Consider the following 20,646-nt stretch of genomic DNA (forward strand, 5'->3'; position numbering starts at 1 on the left):
GAGCACCAGGATGGCCAAAGGGGCTGGAAGTGGAGCCAGGTGGAGGGAAGGTGTTAGCGAGGGTGCACAGACAGGCAGGCCGGGAGGTGGCCAGGCCCACCCCATCTCTCCTGCTCTCCTGGCTGGGGCATGTGTGATCCTGGAGGTGGCAGGCGTGTGTGCGGTGCTCTGTTTTTCTCTGGGGGTTGGTCACGCTGCTCCGTGGGCCGGGGTAGCTGGTGCTCTCAGCAGCTGACGGCGCACCTGGGGAAGGTGTCCCGGAGGTGACCTTGGAAGCAGAAGGTAACTCTTCGGGCTGGGGTGGTCCACGTCCACCCGACCGGACTCATTGCCCTCGGCATCGGCCCGGCTCTCTCCATCTCCCAGGCAGGCTGGGTCCTGGCTTAGTTCCCACGGGCGAGGCTCGGCGTGCACAGGCCTGTGCCTGGTCCGGCCTCGGAGTCTACAGGCTGGGAGAGCGTGGCTGTGCAGACAGCTGGGGAGCGGGCACCGCTGGAGGAATCCCCGGCCCAGCCACGGACGGAGGGCCCTCCTCACCTCTTTCCCCTCCTGCTCTCCTTGCAAATCTTCTTTCCTCCGTCAGGAGAGCTCATCCTTCCATCCCCTGCCTTGAGACCAGCCAGCACTTACGCCAGCTTGGCTGTTAACCATATTCTTTTTTTTTTTTAAAGGTTTTATTTCTTTATTTGACAGAAAGAGAGAGAGAGCACAAGCAGAGGGAGGGACAGAGGGAGAAGGAGAAGCAGGCTCCCCACTGAGCAGGGAGCCCGATGCGGGACGCGCCCAAGACAGACACTTAACCGATTGAGCCACCCAGGCACCCCTGTTAAACACAATGGACAAATTCTCTGCTTTGGAGATTGTTCAGATATGACATGACGCCTATGGCCTGAGCTTTCCCTGAAATTGAACCGAAATCCTTGCTGCAGTTAAGATTTATTTCCTCTTTTCTCCTTGATGATACCATCTGCATACTCCTTATGTGCATCTGGTGCGTGAGACCATCTACTAGGTACTTGCACCTGTATTACCCCCTCTCCTCTGGCCCTGAACACATACCACCTGCTGTAGCCTGGCCCTGACCCTCTCTGACCTCCTCTTCCATAACTGGCCAGCTATGGCGATTTTCATCTTTCTTTCCCTCCATTGTGCCAAATTCATTCTTACCTCAGGACCTTTGCATGTGCTGCTCCTTCTGCCTGGGAGCACTTTCCTCCTGTTTTTGTGTATCTGGTACCTATGTATCATTTAGCTCAAGTGTTACCTTGTCAGAGTGACCCTTCCTGATACCCCATTCCCTGCCCCACTCTGCTCCTCCTTAGACCCTCTTACTTTTTTTTTTTTTAAAGTAAATTCTATGCCCAATGTGGAGCTCAAACTCACAACCCCGAGATCAAGAGTCTCATGCTCCACTGAGCCAGCCTGGCACCCCCAGACCCTCTTACTTTTCTTCATACCACCTGCCAGGTAGCCAGAAGTTTGCTGTTTCTGTATTTGCTTATTTATTGCTGGTGTCCCCCCACTGCCACGTCAGTCCTGAGAGCAGATTCTGGCTATTTCGTGTTCCACCATGTCCTAGAACCTTGCTGGCGCATGATAGGAATCTAAGATATTTGCTGGAATAAATAATGGGAGATGTTGGGGGATAAACAACAGAGGCATGGCTGACTCCTGTTCCAGCTGCCAGCCTGGAGCATCCTGAGCTGCCCTGGCTCCGTGTGCCCGGTCCTGAACTCGTCCCCTCTTCCTCGCCAACACCGATTCCATCTCCCTCAGAAGTGCCACCAGAGCAGAACCCTCAGATATAGGCTGGCGCCCCATTGCCTGTCGGTTCTCCTCCGAAATATCTCACCCCATGGCCGCAGCCTGAGTTCCTGCCCACATGGGCTCTCACCTGGATCATTCTAGCAGCTTCCCAACTGATCTCCCTGCCTCCAGGCCAGACTGCTGCCAGAATGCTTGTTCTCTACAATGCAAATCTGGTCACATCATTCTGCATTAAAAACCTTTTGTGCTTCCCATCAGTTACAGGAAAAAATCTGAATTCCTTACTCAGGCACTTGAAAGGCCTTCATAATCTGGCTTCCTGCCTTCTTTCTCTAGCTTCACCTCCCATACTCCCCAGTTTGCCAGACCAGATCATTTGTGGTTCCCTCAACACACACCTCCCTTCTGTGCCTCCCAGCCTTTGCAAGTGCTAATCTCTGCTCTCACAGGGCTTGTGTCCACCTGTGAACACTTGCTTTTCCTTTAAAACTCTGCCCATGACATCACGCCTTTAGGGAAGCCCACCTGTATTGTGATTGTTTACATGTGTGTCATTTTCCCTAGATTGGTGGTTCACAGACTTGAGGGTGCACTGAAATCACCTGGAGGGCTTGTTAAAACAGATCGTTTGGCCCCATCCCTAGAGTTCCTGGTTCAGAAGGTCTGAGAATGTGCATTACTAGCAGGCCCCCAGGGGATGTTGATGCCGCTCGTCCAGCCACCCCAGTTGGAGAACTAGGGGTCTAGTTTGAAAACTCATCCAGGGCAGGGGAGACATAGGGTGGCTGTAAAGTCTGGAAACATAGACAATATCATTTCATGACGTATTGCAACGAAATGTCAACAAGCTATTATGCTTTCACGTCTGTTCCCAGACTCGGTGGCTGCCCCATGCATCCGGAGCGGCAGGGGCCTCTCCGAGAGCTGAGCTTCACTACATGGTCTCATTCGGTCCCCACCACAGCATTATGAGGGAGCTGCTGTATCATCCCTGACTGTTTTAACAAGGCAGGAGAAAACTGAGACTTAAAACTGAGTAAAAAAACGTGTTCAGTGTCATGAAGCTTGTAGGAAGCGAAGCTGGGACTCAGCCCCATGTCTGCCTGATTTCGCAGCCTGGGCGCCTAGCTTAACGCCACAGCTGCCTTGGTGCTGTGCTCAGAATGGGGTGGGGGGTGGATTGTTCCAGAAACCCTGACTGCATGAGAAAGGGAGGGAGGGAAGGAAGGAAGGAAGGACTCTGGCCCACTCATTTTCACGGTTCCCTGCATGATCCATTCCCTACAAAGGCTTGTGACATTGGGTTGGTGGGTGAGTTAGAAACTCTGAGGACCCCGGACGTGGATCCCGAGAGCTAACAATAAAAGTCAGATACACAGACAACTGGAGAAGCTATTTCTTTTCCCTTCTCAAATTTCAATGAGCCAACGTTGACACTTGCCCAGGATCAGACGAATATGATCACCGTGTGTCGGGAAGGCCTTCCCCTCACGGTGTTTGGGAGGTGATTCTCATGATGCCCACGATGTCATGGCTCAAGCATGCCTGCGGTTTTTAGGGTGTCTCTTACAGGCAGGTGGTGCAGAGAGAAGAGAAAAAGCCGGGTTAAAATGTGGGGGAAACCGCGGCAAGCCTGTGTGCGTGTACCACATCGATCCAGTAGAGGGCGCCAAAGCACACAGGATCGGCCCCAGGAAGGCCTCGAAGCCTTTGCTCAGGGGTGACTCGCGGCCGCTCCAGGGCCATCTCCACCATCCTCCGCCACATCTCATCCACTGTGGGTCTGGTAGACTTCTTTCAGACGCTTAGAGATCTGGGTACGTTACACCCATTCCTGATTTTCTCTGGCCCCTGGCTCCTCCCCTGCTTCCTGCTAAAGCAGCCGGCTGCTGAGTTTGCCAATTCTGTCTCCAAGGAATGAGGCTCAGGGGAAGGAAACCCCATTTTGCAGATGCAATAAACTGAGGCCCAACAGCCAAATAACTTGTTCCAAGTCGCTCGGTTGGTAAGGGGTAGAGCTGGGGTCGGAACTCAGTAGGCCCTCAAAGATAGCTCACCACAGGGGGCTCCCTTTTCTCTCCCCAGTTGGTTCACGCGGGGGGGGGGGGGGGGGGGGTGTGTGTGGACATGGCCGGGGTGAGGAATGGGTAAGACATGTCTGAGGGGCAACAAGTCCATCAGTTTCATGGCCGCCTGGACTGTGATGACATTCAAAAGGCAGGGTGGCCCAGGTGTTTAGAGACTGGTTGTGACTCAGAGTTTTGGACTTTCCCCTTTGAGCCCCGAGAGCATGGATTCTAAGGGTGCTTTCTTCCCTCACGCCTCCTCCTCACGCCCTCTCCACCTGAGTGTCACAAAAGTCTTGCTTCTCCTCTGCTGGGCTCGCAAGAGAGAGAATGTATGTTTGGTGAAGGAAGTTTCTTTTCTCTGCTTCTCTTTACCCACCCTTGCTGGAACTCTAAGACCCTCCTGCTGCAATGTCTCCCTCACCCGGCTCCCCAAAACAAAGGCACTGCTCCAACAGCCGTCCTACCTCTGGTCTCTCACGCCCCCAGGGCCGCCCAGATCGCCCAGAGGCATCCGCAGGGCCAACTCAGAGGATCTGTCTGCAGCCCTTGCCCTCTGTCTGCCAGAGAGGAAACCCTCCCAGCAGGCCCTTCTGTCCGTCTCCTGCCTTTTTCAGCTGCCCGAGGATTGTGGGGGTTGGGGACTGGGGTCCTCATCCCCTTCCCTACCCTGCCTGTCTCCCCCTGGATGCTGTAATCTCTGGCCCCAGCCCTGCTTTACTCTATTGGCTCCTCAAGGCCAGAGACGCCCCCAGAGCCCCTCATCTTTGTTTGGCTGGAAGCCGGCTCTCCCCCTGCCTGCCGTGGGCCGACTTGCCAAGTCCTAGAGAGCCAGGGCGGGTGGGTTGGGCTTAATCGGTCCTGCCTGGCACTAGGCCTGTACCCAGGATTTCTCTGCCCCTTCAGCTGAGTGCCTTTCTCACAGCCGAGGAACTCAGCATCTCAGCTGGGCTGGGGGAGTGGTGGGGCAGGGACTTAGGGATTTCCCTCCCCGCCAGAGTTGCAGGCAGGTGCATACTGCTCTAACCTGAGATTCTCAGCTCTGGCCTGGCCTACTCTGGGGTTGGAAGGACAGGCCTTGTGGGAGCTCTCTCTGGGGTGTGTGGGACTGGGGTGTGGATCGGATCCCTGTAATGACCCCCCTCCCCACTAACAGGGTTCTTCCTGGACCCTGGAAAGGAAGCTTGTGCTCCTTTCTTTTTAAAGAAAAAGACTCCCATTGGTTAAATGATGCTTATACTCAGATCACACTGAAAGAGACCCACAGAGAAAGATAAATAGTGCATTGGAGTGAAGAGAAGCTTCATTTTTGAAATCAAGTTGTTGTAATAATAAATATTCAAAAAAGATATAATAGTCAGGTGGGTGAGTCATTGCAGATGCCCTTCATCTAGCTCCTGCTTCTTGAACTATTTCTGTATTCAGAAGTGAGCCCCGAGCTCCTCTGGTTTGCTCTACAACTTCTGGGTCTCAGGAGCAGGTGGGACTGAGACCCCACGAGCCTGCCCGGAAGTTCAAGTGGGAATATTCCATCTTCTTTCCATCTTTCTGATCCTGGTTATGAAACTCAGCCTTCCCCTTGCACTTACCCATTGTCACAGAGAATCTGTTATTGTTCCAGCATCCACAGAAATGTCAAGAGAAGGAAACTGAGCCAGAGAAAGAGAGATAGAGATTGCGAGAGAGATCCCTTAAGATGGGGCTACAATCCTATTGTCCGAAGCCCTCCCTTCTGCCTCTGAACAAACACTGATACCCCCTGGCTCGGCGGGCATATCCTTGCCCAAGGTCACCGGAGACAAATTTGGGCTGGAGACCTAGGAGGTCCTGGCACCTTGTCATGGGTTCCAACCAGCTGCACACGTTATTTTTTGCAATTCCTTGTGCTGGGGGAGGGGATGTGAAGGTGCTAGGGCCCCTACCAAGCCCTCCTGACACCCAGAGATGTGCCCGTCTCTTGGGTGGAGAGCCGCAGAGACGAAAGGCGCCCACAGGCAGGTGTGCTGAGCCCCCATGATGCCAGACCCCTGGGCACCTTCTGGTTCCCTGCACTCTAGTGGGAGAACAGCAAACTGCAGCTTACATGGAGGAAGGTGGCCCCAGATCCCCTTTGGTGGGGGGCAGCTCTTCCTGGTGGTGGAAGGCCAGGAAGGCTGTGCCCAAGTACTCCATCCTCTCCTGGGCGGGAAGCATGGGTGGTTAGCAGCTTGTCGCCGGTGTGGATGGAGTTAAACCTTTCCAGGGACTATTTACTCCTGATCCTAAGTGACAGCTTGGGGAGGGAGAGTCACGTGGCCCTGAAATCCCCGCGGGAGCCCATGGAGCATGCCCAGCTGCTTCTGCCTGGGAAAGATGCTGGATCCTGCAGTCACCACAACAGCATCCTCTCCCCGCGCCAGGGACCTGCCAGCCGGAGAGATGACTGATTAGACCGGATCAGATCCAGAGCCCCGCTCTTCAGAAGGGGGCCCTGAGGGGCGGGGGAGGAGGACCCCAGCTGGCCGGAGCTGGGGGAGGGGTGCCTCGGGGCGCGGAGAGTTCTAGCGTTTCACCGCGGGGCTCACACCTCTGAAGCCGGTGAGTCTGTCCTGATGCATCGTATAGAGGAGGCGGGAGGAGGAAGGCTGTGCTCTCTCTGGTCGGCCTGGCAGCCGTGTGAGTCCGGGCTGCTGACACTGCGGGGCCACTGCCTTCCCCATCCCTCATTCTTGGCAGCCTTACTTGGGGATCATGGATGCTGAGAATGCTAATTATAACCCGCTCTGTGCCCCCACCCCCGCCTCTAGAATCCCCGGTAAGGGCTGATGTTGTTGGAATTTATTACATTTGAATTGCATCTCTTGGGTGAGGCCAGCTTTGGGGCTGCCAGCCTCCTAGGGTCTAGCTGGGCCCCCCCAGCCTGGCTAGAGCAAAGAGGCCAGCCCCACCCTGCGTCTAATCTTGCCAGAAGTGAGTTGAAGGCCAGCAAGAAGGAGAGATGGAGGGGGGTCCAGGGGTCAGGCTCGGGTCAGCCCCAGGGACTCACCTCCCTCAATGTGGTGAGGGGTCACGGCATGTGTATTTTATGGGTCTGAGGTTGGGGCCCAGGGCCACTGAGGCTCTTGAATTCCTTGGGGCAGCTGATCTCTGGGATCTCAGATTTAGTGGGGAGCACCTGAGGAGCTGAGGCCTGGTACGTGGGCCTGGGGGCCTGAGGGGATGGGTTCGTAATGGTGGGGTCAGGCTGCAGCTAACAGAGCCTCAGCCTTATTGTGTGAGGTTCTGGGCAAAGCAGCAAGGTGGGGGAGTTGGCAGAGAGGGGTGGGGGGGGTAGGGAGGGGGTTAGATGGGAAGGCAGAGGGAGAAGAGAGAAGAGGCTAGAGAGAGGCTCTTTGTGACCACAGGCCAGCCAGAGAAGGGAAGAGAGGGGGCTGGAGCCTGGGAAGGCCAGAGACGGGAGAGGCAGGACAGAGGGAGCTAGCCCGAGGGTGCAGGGGTGGGGAGGGCTGCAGAAAGGGGGAGGTGGTGGGAGGGGATGGAGTTGGAGTCAGAGTCCGAGCCAGAGAGGGTCTTCTGAGCTTGCAGTTCTTCCCCTACCCCATAGACCCCTTGCCCTCAGTCTGGCAGTTTGGGTGGCTGGCTCCCTGGGGGGGGGGGGGTCTCCTGAATGCCTGGGGGTGGGAGCCCTGTGGGCATGTCTCGGCCTGAGCCGGCTGTCCAGATGGCCTTGTCCAGATCGTAGGCATCCCCCCTTACAAAGCCCCCCCAAATCCTGGCTTCCAGGCCCCTCTGGGGGAGCACGGAGCCAGGGAGGCTTTCTGTGGCCTTCCACCTCGGCGCAGCTGCATTTCAGCTCGGGCAGGAGATGAGCAGATCCCGGTGGTGGAGAGGAGGTGGGAGGGAGGTCCCATAGAGGCACAGCGGGCGCTGGCTCCTGGAAGGACCGGGTAGTGGCCCGAGGCTGGGAGCCATCTCCCGGTGGGGGCGGCTGGAGGGGCCGGGGCAGGCCTCCTGGCCCCGCCGCTGGGCTCCCTTACAGAAAACAGGCAGCTCTCTGTATCTGCTCACAAGGGCGCAGAGTGCTGGGCTGCAGATATGAATTATTAAAAGTCCTTGGTTTTCCAATCAGTGGCGAGGTGATAACTGTGTTAGCGCTGGTGTGTAATTAATCCTGGCGGGCGCTGCACAGGCTCGAGACAATGGGGGCTTTTTTTTTTAATTTTTTTTGCCGGGTTCAGCTTTTTTCCCATCTTCACAGGAAGGTGACAGTGCAGGACGCATTACACAGATAATTACTTTTAACGTGTCTGCCTAGATTATTGAGTCGGATTCTTCCTGCTCGGTGTAAATGAAGTAATTACCGAGGAAGTCAGCGAGCGGGGCACCCAGCCCTGGCTCCCAGGCGGACATCGTGGCCTGTCCAGGCCCGGCCTGTGGCCTCGGGGCGCGGAAGAGGGAGCTGAGCGGAGAGGGGGCCCAGGCCAGCGTGAAGAAGCTGGTCCTGGTCCTCAGCGCTCCCCTCGCTGGCCTGGAGTGAGGATCCCCGAAGACATTGGCACGGAGCTTGGCACCTGGCAGGCACCCGATCCATGTGTCCCCCAGGGGAGGGTCAGGAGGAAGAGGACTGCTGCTGGGCGTCAGGGAGAGCTTGCTGAGCAGCGGGGGCCGGGGGTTCTGGCTGCCAGAGGTTTGGTGCAGTGGATTGAGCTCTGGGCTGAGGTGGTCTGGGAGCCAGTGCGTTATTAGTGAGATGACTTTAGCAGGCCAGTCCCCAAGCAATTAAAAAAAAAAAAACAACATTTAGAGAGGAAAGAACGGTTTGGTTGGGAAACATTTAGAAATCAATGTGGAACAGAGACGGAAAGGCCTCGAGGCAGGCTGAGTGGGGTTCTTCCCTTGGCGGTCGATCAGTCCAGGTGGGCTCCTGCTCAGCACCCACACCTTCCGATGCCCCCCAGAGACTGTCTGGTCCAGCCTCCCTCCAAGCCCAGACGAGCCCTCTGTTCCCTCCCTGCTGGGAGCCCCAGCCTCCAGCGACGGGGAGCTCATTACCCCACCAGGCAGCCTGCTCCATGGTTAGAACATTCTTCTATATGGAATCAAAATCTGCCCACTTCTAAGGCCTGCCCTTTGGTTCTGATTCTTTGAAGCGGCACAAAACAGTCAGCTCTCTTTCCCGTGGTGATAAAGATGGTTTTCTTCATATTAAAATAGCATATAATAATGTGTGGATGTAATGTATTTTATGTAACCAGTTTTGTATTGGGACATTTAGGTTGTTACCCTTATTTTCCTTTTACAAATAACACAACATGAACATTTGTGTGCAAAGGCCTTTTCTGTGTTTTGGATTCTTTCCTTAGGATAAATCCCAAGACATAGAATTAATGCGATAGAGTATATACGTTAAAAAAATTACGATTCTGAGTTGAAAAATAATACATAGCCATTTAAAAAAACTGAAAAACAGATAGAGAAAAGATTAAAATTACCCATAATTGTCTCAGAGGTTTGGTATATAATTTTACCATGTTGGTACATATATGTTTTTATGAATCCATGCGTGGACATGTAACTATATTATCACAATACACATATGTACTATTAACATTTTGGACCCTATATATTTTTGTCACTTACATAAGTGGCTTCCTAGCGTTTCATTATATATCTATTCTATTTATTTAATTGACCCCCTTGTTAAACTAGTTGTTTCCAGCTTTTTGCTTTTATATGCAATGCTGCAATGAACATATAAATATCTGAATCTTTGCACATATCAATGATTTTTTTTCCTTAGGTTACATTTCTAGAAATGGAATTGCTGTGTTTTTTTATTTTATTTTTTTGGAAGTTTTTATTTTAATCTCCTGGTGCTCGTCACAAGTGCCCTCCTTAATCCCCACCACCTGTTTCCCCCATCCCCCACCCACCTCCCCTCTGGTAACCATCCGTTTGTTCTCTATAGTTAAGAGTCTGTTTCTTGGTTTGTCTCTCTCTCTCTCTTTTCCCCCCCCCCCTTTGCTCGTTTGATTTGTTTCTTAAATTCCACATACAAGTGAGATCATATGGTATCTGTCTTTCTCTGACTGACTTATTTCATTAGCATTATATTCTCTAGCTCCATCCATGTCCTTACAGATGGCAAGACTTCATTCTTTCTTGTGACTAATATTCCATTATATATACACACCACCTCTTCTTTATCCATTCATTCATCTATGGATGGGCACTTGGGCTGCTTCCATATCTTGGCTACTGTAGAGAATGCTGCTTTAAACATAGGAGTGCACGTATCCCTTTGAATTAGTATTTTTGTATTCTTTTTTTTTTTTTTTTTAAGATTTTATTTATTTATCAGAGAGAGAGAGACAGAGGCAGGCAGAGGGAGAAGCAGGCTCCTTGCTGAGCAAGGAGCCCGATGTGGGACTCGATCCCACGACCCTGGGATCATGACCTGAGCCGAAGGCAGACGCTTAACCGACTGAGCCACTCAGGCGTCCCAGTATTTTTGTATTCTTTAGGTAAATACCCAGTAGTGCCATTGCTGGATGGTTGGATAGTTCTATTTATAACTTTTTGAGGAACTTCCATACTGTTTTCCAGAGTGGCTGCCCCAGTTTGCATTCCCACCAACAGGAATTGCTGTGTTTTAAAATATTTTGCCATATTTTGCCAAATTCTTTGTTGGAAATTACTAATTTACATTCCTGGCAGTTGTGTTCGAGAACATGTTTTCTTATACGAGCATCAGCATTGAACATTATAACATTGTCATTGCTTTCATCCATCGCTTCATTGTTGTAATGTGTTTGTTTGATTAGGAGTGAGATTTAAGGTTTAGTGCAGTCGTCAAGATGGCAGTGATGGGGGTTGGGGGATGGGGGATGAAGGGGGGTGGAATTCGGGTTGAATCTGGGCTCTATCACCTACCAGTGATACAACCTTGATAGTGACTTAAATCTCTCCGTGCCTCAGTTTCTCCACCTGTAAGATGAGGATAATGAAGTTACCTATTTCATGCCCCTCTTGTGGAGATAGGCGAGGTCTCATCTACAGAGCAGGTAGAATCACGCTGAGCAGATCGACACATGCGTTTGCTCTTATTTTACTGTTGTTGGTGTGTGTGAGAAGCACAGAGATCTGAAGATGGTATCATGATCTCCACCCTCCAAGCCCCCCAGGTCTCCTGTCCTGGGCTAAATGCCCCTATTCCTCCAACGGCCCCAATTCCTTTCTCAGGCTTTCCTGGTGCCTCACGCGCGTGGTGCGGTCCCACCAGTACAGAACATGATCCCCTGGAATGTCACACTTCTGGGGACTTCTGGCAGGTGCCTGGATGAAGGGGATTTGGCTCCTCATGTGTCTTCTGCACACAGGACTCTGCCCTGGAGCCCCCTCCCCGCTGTGTATGTCCTTACTGACCCTTCCTTGTCACATCTATCCACAGGGTGCCCTCTTCCCGGGAGCCCTCTCTGCACTTCCCAAAGTAGCGCTAGTTGATCTGATAAACTAATTCTGGGCTGCGTGTTAATAATAAGACTGAGTGGGTACGCTGCCCTCGCGGGTTGTGGAAAGAAGGCCTATCTGGAACTTGAAGACATAGATTCAAACCCTCGTCCAAATTAGCAGAGCTGTGTGATTTGTAGCAAGTCCCTTAATCTCTTTGCACTTTTGTTTCCTGTTCTGAAAAATGGGGTTAGTATCACTAGCCACTTAACTAGTTGATTGCCAGGAGAGTAATATATATATATGTATGGAAGTGCTTTGTAAACTGCAGATAATTATCCAAATGTCAGTTATTGTTAGATGCGTGCATTGAAACAATGTGTATCAGAATGCAGTGCTTTAACTCAAAGATCAGACCAGAACCAAGCCCAGAATTAGTTTATCAGATCAACTAGCGCTACTTTGGGAAGCGCAGAGAGGGCTCCCGGGAACCAGGCACACTCTGGATAGATGTGACAAGGAGGGGTCAGTTGGTAAGAAATGTGTTTAGGGTTGATAGTATTTAGGGTGACCATCAAATCCTCCTCCCCCATTTATTTAGTCTCTCTTAAGGGTTGGTCCTGACTGTGTGAATTCAGGAAATAAGGCTGGGCACCTCAGTGCAGATCTGATAAACATTCATGGATGCTCAGGCTTTACCCCTGCAGGGCCTAGGATCCCCCTCCATGGAGGAGGTGAGGCCCTTCTTAGCTCTGACATCACCATGTCCACCCCATCTGGCTCATTACCTGAAAACCTGAGTCTATAATTGCAGGGGCCAATTTGCTTTTAATTAGCCTAATGCTTGCAATTAGCCTGTTCAATGCATCCCGGCCTCTGGTGGTGAGGTCATTTTTCTGATGTTGCTTGGTTCCTGGGTCCTCATTAGCATCACTGGGCCATCCAGAGACATCCAAGCCTGCTTGCCTCCACCTAAAACTGTGGCTGCCAGGCTGAAGAATTGAAGAGGTTGTCGTGGGGAAGGAAAACCGACTTTTGGCGAGGTGGGATGGGAGGGTGGGAGTGTGCCGATAGACATGTGGATTTGTTAGCGTCACAGGTGAGCTCTAGAGCCTGGGTTCCTCCTTTTTAATCCCGTGCTTTTCTCCTTCTTCTTCTTTTTTTAAAAAAGATTTTATTTATTTATTTGAGAGAGAGAGAGTGAGAGAGCGAGAGATCATGAGAAGGGGAGAAGGATAGAGGGAGAAGCAGGCTCCCCGCTGAGCAGGGAGCCCGATGCGGGACTTGATCCCAGGACCCTGGGATCATGACCTGAGCTGAAGGCAGATGCTTAACCACTGAGCCACCCAGGCGCCCTGCTCTTCCCTTTCTGAGCTTCAATTTCCTCATCTCGAAAATGGGAGTAACAATTCCTGCCCCACCTGCAACCCCAAGGCTCACATGAGCGAAGGTAGGAAGTGGGTATGAGTGTAAAGCCGGGCCCCATGAGACTGCTTTATCACATCAGAGGTGAGATACAAACAGTCTCAGTGTCCCTGGGCGCCTGTCCGGTAATTCCTGGTTCCATTGTCTGCTCATCCTGCCCTCTCTCCTCCAAACCACGGCTGATTCGAGCGCACTGGCGCATAGCAGGGACTCAGTAAATGTTGGTTGGTTATATGGGGCTTTGGGTGGGAGGGAGTTTGGCTCAAGGAGACAGTCACGAGAAAGCCTTTGATGGTGTGTATGGGAGGTGTTTATTTCCTGTGCTCCTCAGCCTTGCGCCTCATTCCCCTAGACTGAGTTGTTGCAAGGCCAGAGATGGTCTTATTTGTCCTTGTCTTTGTGATGTTTCGCACAGAGCCAGGCACATGCCCGTTGTTGGGTAACTGCTTTTCGAATGAATGAATGAATGAATGAGTGAGTGCATGAGTGAGACAGGGTCATGTGGTAGAGAGAGCATGACATTGACAGATGAACTGGCCTTAGAATCCTGGCCCGGCCACTTTCTTTTGGCAAATATTTACCGTATGTTCATTATGTCCCAGGCAGGTATGAGGTTGCAAAAATGAATTTTTAAATTCACAGTCTAGTAAGGGAGCAGACGTGTGAGCAAATAATTGTCCTGTATGTGATAGAGACATATGCTACATATGTCGGTGGCCAAGAAAGAAACTGGTAGAATCTCCCGGGAGAGAAAGGATTCCCGAGGAAGGGGCCTGAAGCTGGAGCTCATGGATTTCTCACCAGAACTAAAGTCTCCTTCCCAGAGGTGAGGACGGAATGAAATCAAATAATATGAATAAAAACATCCGACACTGAATAATCTTTTAATAAATGTTAAAAATGTTTCCTTGGTGGGGGGTTGGTGAGGGAAGGGCAGGAGCGGCGGGGGGGGGGGCTCACAAATTTCAGAAGCTGAGCCACAGAGCTGCACTGCTGAGTTCTGCCGTAAATACCTGCACCCCCCGCAGCAAGTTCCGTCACTGCTCCGAGTCTCAGCCGCTGTGTCCGCCACGTGGGGACCGTGCCTTTGTGTACGGGTCAGTGGTGAGACTTCACACCAGGCCCCTAGGACAGGCTTGGCACATAGTAAGTACTAGAAAATACTAGCTGTCTTATTATTACCGATGTATTTCATGGAGAGACTACATCTGCGTGCAGACACACACATGTCGCATGCATGTTGACTCCCAGATATGCTCAGAAAGGAAGGCGCTGAGGGGTCCCCCCTGGGGTTAGGCTGAGCTCAGTCTGAGAACCGCTCCAGAACTGGGCAGGGAGGGGAGGGAGGTAAGCCCGAGGCTGCTACCCCGAGCTGGGGGAGCCAGCCTCAGGGAGACTGAGACGCAGTCCCCTGACAGCAGGAACTTAATTCCCTCAGGCACGGAGGCCCCAGCCCAGGCCAGTCCTGCAGCAACATCCCAGGGCTCTGTCGCCTGACTGGTCCCCTGACCTTCCTCAGCAAGGCAGCCTGGCCGCCATGCTGGGTTGCCGTGGTAACTGGCAGCCTCCCAGCTGGGTTGCCCGGGTAACCAGTTAGCTGGTATTGGGGGAGGAGGTGGGGAGCTGGGGGGAAATCAGCCTCAAAGAGGCAGAGAAGGACAAGGGCGGGACCAAGACGAAGACAAATCCCAGATGCCCCCAGCGCAGCCCTCTCCTCTCTCCCTCATGGGACTGGGAAAGCCCAAGAAAGGCAGGTAGGAAAGGATGTGGTGGTGTTTCCTGCCATGCATGTGCGTGTGTGTGCGTGTGTGTGTGTGTGTGTGTTTTGTGGGGTGAATTGTCTTGGCCAATGCAGGATGTTTGGAAGATTTGATAGGTCTGGGCAGGATCTCCCGGGCAGTGATCAAGGCAGTGAGGTCCAGAGGGGAGGCCATGGACCGTCCAAACCCAGATCTCAATCCCGGCTCCCCCACCCCCTGGGCAACTTCACCTCTTTGAGCTCTAGTTTCCTCATCGGTAGAATGGAGGTGCTAACGCGCACCTCCAGGGACGTTGTCTGGCACAGTGACTGGCATTGTCAGTGGTGGTTTCCTGCTCTCCTTCCATGCTGATTTTCTATTCCGTGGATGCTTTCCAGCCGCCAAGGGCTTTATCTGGGGCCCACCCTGGTCCCTGGGGCAGGGGATGGGGGGTGGGAGGGTTGGAGTTCTTGAGAATCCAGAGACATGGCTCTCACCCTCAAGGAGTTTACCATCCCAATCTGCTGGGGACAGGAAGCAAGTTTATACAAGTGGGAACGTCCACAAGGAAGTTTTCAAAGTAAGACCTAATTGAAATGTTTGACTGCAACCAGTAGAAATACATTTTCCATCAGAACCCAGCAAACACGTGTGTGTTACCCTTACTGTGTGTGGTGCACGCTAGCTTCCTGTTATATTTTAGTCTAGTCTGGCCAGTTTTGTTTAAAAAAAAAAAAGTCTTGACTCTTGAGCTTGATTTCACGCCCACTGACGGGTCACCGCCTTCAGAGTGGGAAGCCCTGAGAGAGACTAGAAACCAAAGCTCCCTCAGGTGTGTGTAGGACCTCAGGCTTCTCTCACCTTCCACAGGTAATGTCATCTGGTTGGATCCTTGCAACTCTAGACTGGGCGGTAACCGAGGCTCAGAGGTCACACGACTTACCCAGGATCACAGATCGGAGGTCAGGCTTGCAGTTTGCCCAGAGTTGTGGACGGCTTTTGAACCAGGGTCTCTGTGGTGTGGGTTCACGGGGCACCCCTGTGTGTGCTGAATCTGATGCTGTGAGCGGAGCCAAAGGGTTCTTCTTGGGGGCGGGGGTAAACTGGGGTCTAAAGACCCAAAAGGATTTGTCCCAGCCACCTCAAAATGGAGGGCCTGGAGTGGAGACCAGAACTCGGTGCCTCTTGTCTGTTGTTGCAGGGGTGGGAGAAGCTGGGTGCTGAGGAGAGCTGTCGAAAGATGAGGCTGAGTCTGAAGCAACCTGTGTGTTCCCCTCAGGGTTTGTGAGGGGGTACATGCGGGAGGGACGGGGTGAGCCTGGTCGCACTGAAGCTCACCCCTCCCAATGAGCTTTTCTGGCTGCTGAGCCAGGCTGGGTGTAGCTGTGAGGAAAGATTCCGTGTCAGGGTCCTGGGGCCAAGGCCTAAAGGCCTCAGGCTTCTGGAAGATTTTCTGACAGGAAAGACTTAAGCCCGTCCCCTGAGAAGCAGAGCTTTTAATTGTCTATCTCCTGTCCTACAACAGAAATGACGGTCGGCAGGAGGCCTGCCAACTGTGGACTTGACCACAGAGTAGGTTCGGCTGGAGGAGAGCTTAGTACCAGGTGGCTGAGCTTGGGAGTGGCTGGAGAGGGGAGGGCACGAGCGGCTCTGGAACACCCAGGCAGAATGCTAACCCTCTAAATATTTACTCTGATAAATTCAGGATCAGGCCTGGAAGAAGAATTAGGAGCATGTGGAGGACTCCATACTGCTGGGTTCTGTTTTCAGCCATGCCGTGAGAATGGAGCCTGTCTCTCAACCTCTCAGGACTTGGTTTTCCCATTTGTAGGGGCTCAGTTGACGGTGCAGTCCCGTCCCTTCCCTCCACAGACTTTGCCCTTTGCAAACAGAAGACTGGGCAAGGCATTTACAGGGGAGACGCATTTCCTTTCCGTTTGGGCGTATTCCGTTTTCAGCTCCTACGTGTCGCCCACGGCACAGAAAGCTGCCTAACGTGCCAAGTGCCCGAAGTGGGGGCTGAGGAGTAGCGTGGTGGGGCTTGTGGTACAGGCACTGTGGCTCTGGGAAGCTGTGGGGCAGGGTGCGCTTCAAGCTTGGCTGTGTTCTTGTCTTTCTGGCCTTATTGTGATTTATTCAGCACCCACTGATTTGAACATCAACATTTCCAGTGGTAAAAATGAGAGCAGTCAGAGGTATGTTGTCCAGGCTCCTGATCTCAGGCTCTTGGTGCCTTTGTCACAGGACAGGCCAGGGTGATGGGTGTGTGACCAGGAATTCTGCTGGAACTCAAGTGGGACGGAAGTGGGGTGAATAGAGCCTGGGAAGATGGGTTCCCAATAAGAAGAATCAGGGGCTTAGGATCATAAAAGGAGACTGTGCCTTTGCTTGAAAGTAGACTGACTCACACCGTGAAGTTGGGTGAGTATCTAATAGGGACCCCTTGTCTCTGCACCCATATACTCCGCATGTACCCAATGTACTATAGACCATATTCCTTCCAGCTTGTCCAGGGTGATTTAACTCTTTATCTGTGAAGAACCTGTATTTCTTAGACGATGGGCCACTTACTCCAGACCACACTGAAAGGTGGGGGAAGAATCAGAATTAGAATTTGTGGATGTGTCCGTATTTCCTGCCCGAACCCTCTCCTTACCCCTCGTGGGACCCAAGCTTGAATGGAAGCCTATTCGATTGCACGGAGATCAGAGATGGGGGGAGGGGTAGCATGGGACTTTTCTTTTGGCTTCACCTTGTCGTGACACCCCAACAGTCATGGCTCATTTGTGGCCCCTCGGGGCCGCCCAGCTGGCCTCCTCTGCCCAGATGCCCAGACCCTGCATCCTGGCAGAGGTCGGGGGTAGCTGCTGCCTCCTGGAGCAGTGGGAGCATATGCGTGTGTTACTGGCACGTTCGCGTGCATATGGGGGGGCATCGGTTGCTCTTGGTCTGACCATGCAGACAGGAAGTCACCACGGTGCCGAGGCAGAGGCTTGGAGAAGGAGCTGGAGGGATTCTCGGAGGCAGAATCAGCATATCCAGGGCTGGTCCTTACAGCTCCCTCCCGCCCCGCACAACTGAAGGAGGGGTTATCGAACAGAGCAAGCTCCTTTCGGAGTGCAGGCCTTCTCTGAATCCAGAAACCCGACGTCCTCATTTAAACCCAACTTAATCTCGCAGAGCAGGCTTGCCTCAGTCCCTTCTTTTCCCTGTCCACTACTCCCAAATGTTTCCACTCCGCCCTGTTAGCCTTTATCATTGGGGTCACTTCGTGTGACCGGGTGCTGGGGGTGAGGGTGCCCCGCAGGCAAGTCAGGGCGCCCACGGTGTGGAGGGGGGATGAACGTGGAGACCCTGCAGACCCGCCTCGTGGCGGCAGATCCCGCGTGTGGAGAAGGCAGGGAAGCGAGGGAGGAACCTCTGGAAGAGCAGATGGAGAGTGCGTACCTTCGGATGGGCTGCCTCTGGCCAACTGTCCCGGAGGCAGAGCGGCAGAGCCTCGGCGACAGAGAGAGCGGCCAGACCTCAGGAGAGACTTTGTGGAACCTAAACGGAAAGCCTCCTGCTTGGGCCCAGCCTCTCCCAAATCTGGTGTTGTCAGCACTGAGTCAATAACACTTACACTTACTAAGTTATATTTTTAAAAGTGTCCTTTTAATGGTTGAAACAACCAGTTGGAAGTAGAAGTTGTTCTGAAATATTTTCATTCACATATGTCCTTCTCTCTGATAAACTTGTGTCTCTTCACAGTGACCAGCATAATGCCTGCAAATAGCTGGTGCTTGACCACACCTTCCCCCACCTTCCCTGGGCATCATGCTTGGGGATGGGGCAACGTGCAAGAGCTAGGATATGAATAAGATAGGAAGCTCCTCTCAGCCCAGATCTTTCTGTGGGCTGAGATGTCAGATTCCTCCACTTTCTGGCTCAGAGCCGGAATCCCTGTCTCCCAGCCAGTGGCTGAAGGATTGACAGGGTACAGTTTGAGGATATCTTTTCCATCCTTCTCTGCTTTTCTCCTTGGAGATAAGGCTTTGTCCCTTATGCTGGGGTACCAGATAATGTAGATAAGGTGCTGGCCCACAGTATAGTTTGGGTTAGGAAACACCGAACCTCTTTCGTTCTTTTTATGATGACTGTATATTTTTAATATTTCTTTGAGAAGGAGCAAGCTATTTTCAGCCAGCTTAGAGGAGTTTATTACTCCCACCAGAACCTTATAACAGGTCACGGGAAGGAGATGTCAGCAGAAGCTCATTTGCATATTTCCCACAATCCTTCCTCTGGCTCAATTTCTTAGCCATACTGGGCAGGTTGTCCTCTGGGCATTGCTGTCACTTTCTCTCCATCACACACACCAGAATCTGTGGGCAAGTCCGGGCTAAATGTAGCTCATTTTAACACTGTGCTCGGGTGTCAGAGTCTTTTTTTCTAGACAGAGAGACCAAGACAGGAGAGCGACGTGGAGTTTCAGTCTTGGCCCAATGCTTCTCGCAAATAGCGGTCACCCTTCCAGTGTCCCAGGCACGTGAGCACCAGCACCACTGGATTCCCCCAGTGACGAGCAGCACTGCTCTGGGAAGCAGCCTTCTCCATTGTTGGACAGCTTCAGCTCGTATCCTTCCTTAATGCTGAACTGAAGCTGGTCTTCTACCTTTTGGTAAACTTGTCTCGACTCTGGTTTCAAGAGTCAGACATACAAGGGTCAAGAGATAATATGACACAGTAGGAAAAATATAGGCTCTGGGGCGGTCTGCCTCGGCCTGCACTTGACTTTACACTTGCCAGCTCTGCGACCTTGGTTATAATCCTTAACCTCTCTGAGCCTCAATTTATGCATCTGTAAATTGTGAGTAGTGATGGTACTTACCTCATAGGGTTGTTGAGAAGATTAAGCCAATAAACACATGTAAAAACTTAGAACAGGGGGCGCCTGGGTGGCTCAGTCGGTTAAGTATCCGATTCTTGATTTCGGCTTGGGTAATGATCTCAGGGTTGCGAGATGGAGCCCCGCATTGGGCCCTGTGCTCAGTGGGCAGTCAGCTTGAGAGTCTCTCTCTCCCTCTCCCTCTGCCCCTCCCCCACCCCTGCACGCTCTCTTTCTCTCCCTAAAATAAAGATAAATCTTAAAAAAAAAAAAAAAAGCTTATGGGGCGCCTGGGTGGCTCAGTTGGTTAGGTGTCTGCCTTTGGCTCAGGTTGGGATCCCAGGGTGCTGGGATCGGGGCCCCACATTGGGCTCCCTGCTCAGTGGGGGGCCTGCTTCCCCTCTCCCTCTGCTGCTCCCCCTGCTTGTGGTCTCTCTCTTTCTGTCAAATGAATAAAAATCTTAAAAAAAAAAAAAAAAAAGCTTAGAACAGGGCCTGGCAACTACAAGTTACTTGGCGCATGTTAGCTCTCCTTCTCTTAAACCGTCTAGAATTGAATACAGTGCTCCAGATGCGGTCTATTCAACGGGACTCTGATGCCCTCTACTTGACAATCTATTTATGTTACCTCAGACTAAATTTGCAAATCACTGGTGTTTGAATTGAGCTTACTGTACTGAGATGCTCAGGTTATTTTCCCATGGACAGCTGTTTAGACCTCCTTTCTCCTACATAAAAGATGTGATGTGCGTTAGCGGGAAGGTCAGCATCGGGGGAGCCTGGAGCATCCCCTCACATTGGTTCTGAGCACACACAAACCGTCATCGATGCAGCCGGGTCCTTTTTATAATGCCATTCAGCAGCGGGTGTTCTGTTTGGAAAATCTCTTGACCCACATTGGCCTGAAATGAAATTCCCCTCCCCACGGGTCTTTTCTCTCTCAGTGGGTCTCTTTCATTCTTTTTTTTTTTTTTTAAAGATTTTATTTATTTATTTGAGAGAGAGCAGAAGCAGGGGGAGCGGCAGGCAGGGGAGAGGGAGAAGCAGGCTCCCCACTGAGCGGAGAGCCCGACATGGGGCTCCATCCCAGGACCCCGGGATCACGACCCGAGCCGAAGGCAGACGCCTAACGACTGGGCCACCCAGGCGCCCCTCTTTCATTCTTCTCTGTTCATCTGACGCACTTGCTTATCAAGTGAGCTGAGCTATGTGCTCGGTTGGGTCTTCCTTCCCTCCAAATCCAGCTCCTCTGTTTCCCAGGCTAACAGGGGAAGGAACATGGGTGCCTCAAGCATATCCAGAAGGCCTGGTTTCAAGGTAAACTTCTGAGATCCTCTGAACCCTTCTTCTTTGT

At 52.3% G+C, this 20,646-nt stretch overlaps 1 protein-coding gene across 13 annotated transcripts in view; it reads left to right on the forward strand.

Annotated features, from left to right (window-relative positions):
• Window positions 1-20,646, forward strand: part of PLEKHA6 (pleckstrin homology domain containing A6) — a 139,836-nt gene that overhangs the window by 12,114 nt on the left and 107,076 nt on the right. For 2 of the 13 annotated variants that reach the window (XM_032422524.1, XM_032422527.1), the window contains exon 1: window positions 5,987-6,410. The exons of 9 other annotated variants lie outside the window; for them this stretch is intronic. Coding sequence is in view for 2 of the 4 variants with exons in the window: in XM_032422522.1 (XP_032278413.1) it covers window positions 14,379-14,440 (62 nt within the window). In the remaining 2 variants the exon portion in view is untranslated. Of the gene's footprint in view, window positions 1-5,986; window positions 6,411-13,649; window positions 14,441-20,646 lie in introns of those variants that run through there. 2 more of the 13 variants (XM_032422522.1, XM_032422523.1) reach the window with 1 other exon arrangement.

The sequence above is a fragment of the Phoca vitulina genome, unplaced genomic scaffold, assembly GCF_004348235.1.
Source record: "Phoca vitulina isolate PV1807 unplaced genomic scaffold, GSC_HSeal_1.0 scaffold26, whole genome shotgun sequence".
Lineage (NCBI taxonomy): Eukaryota > Metazoa > Chordata > Mammalia > Carnivora > Phocidae > Phoca > Phoca vitulina.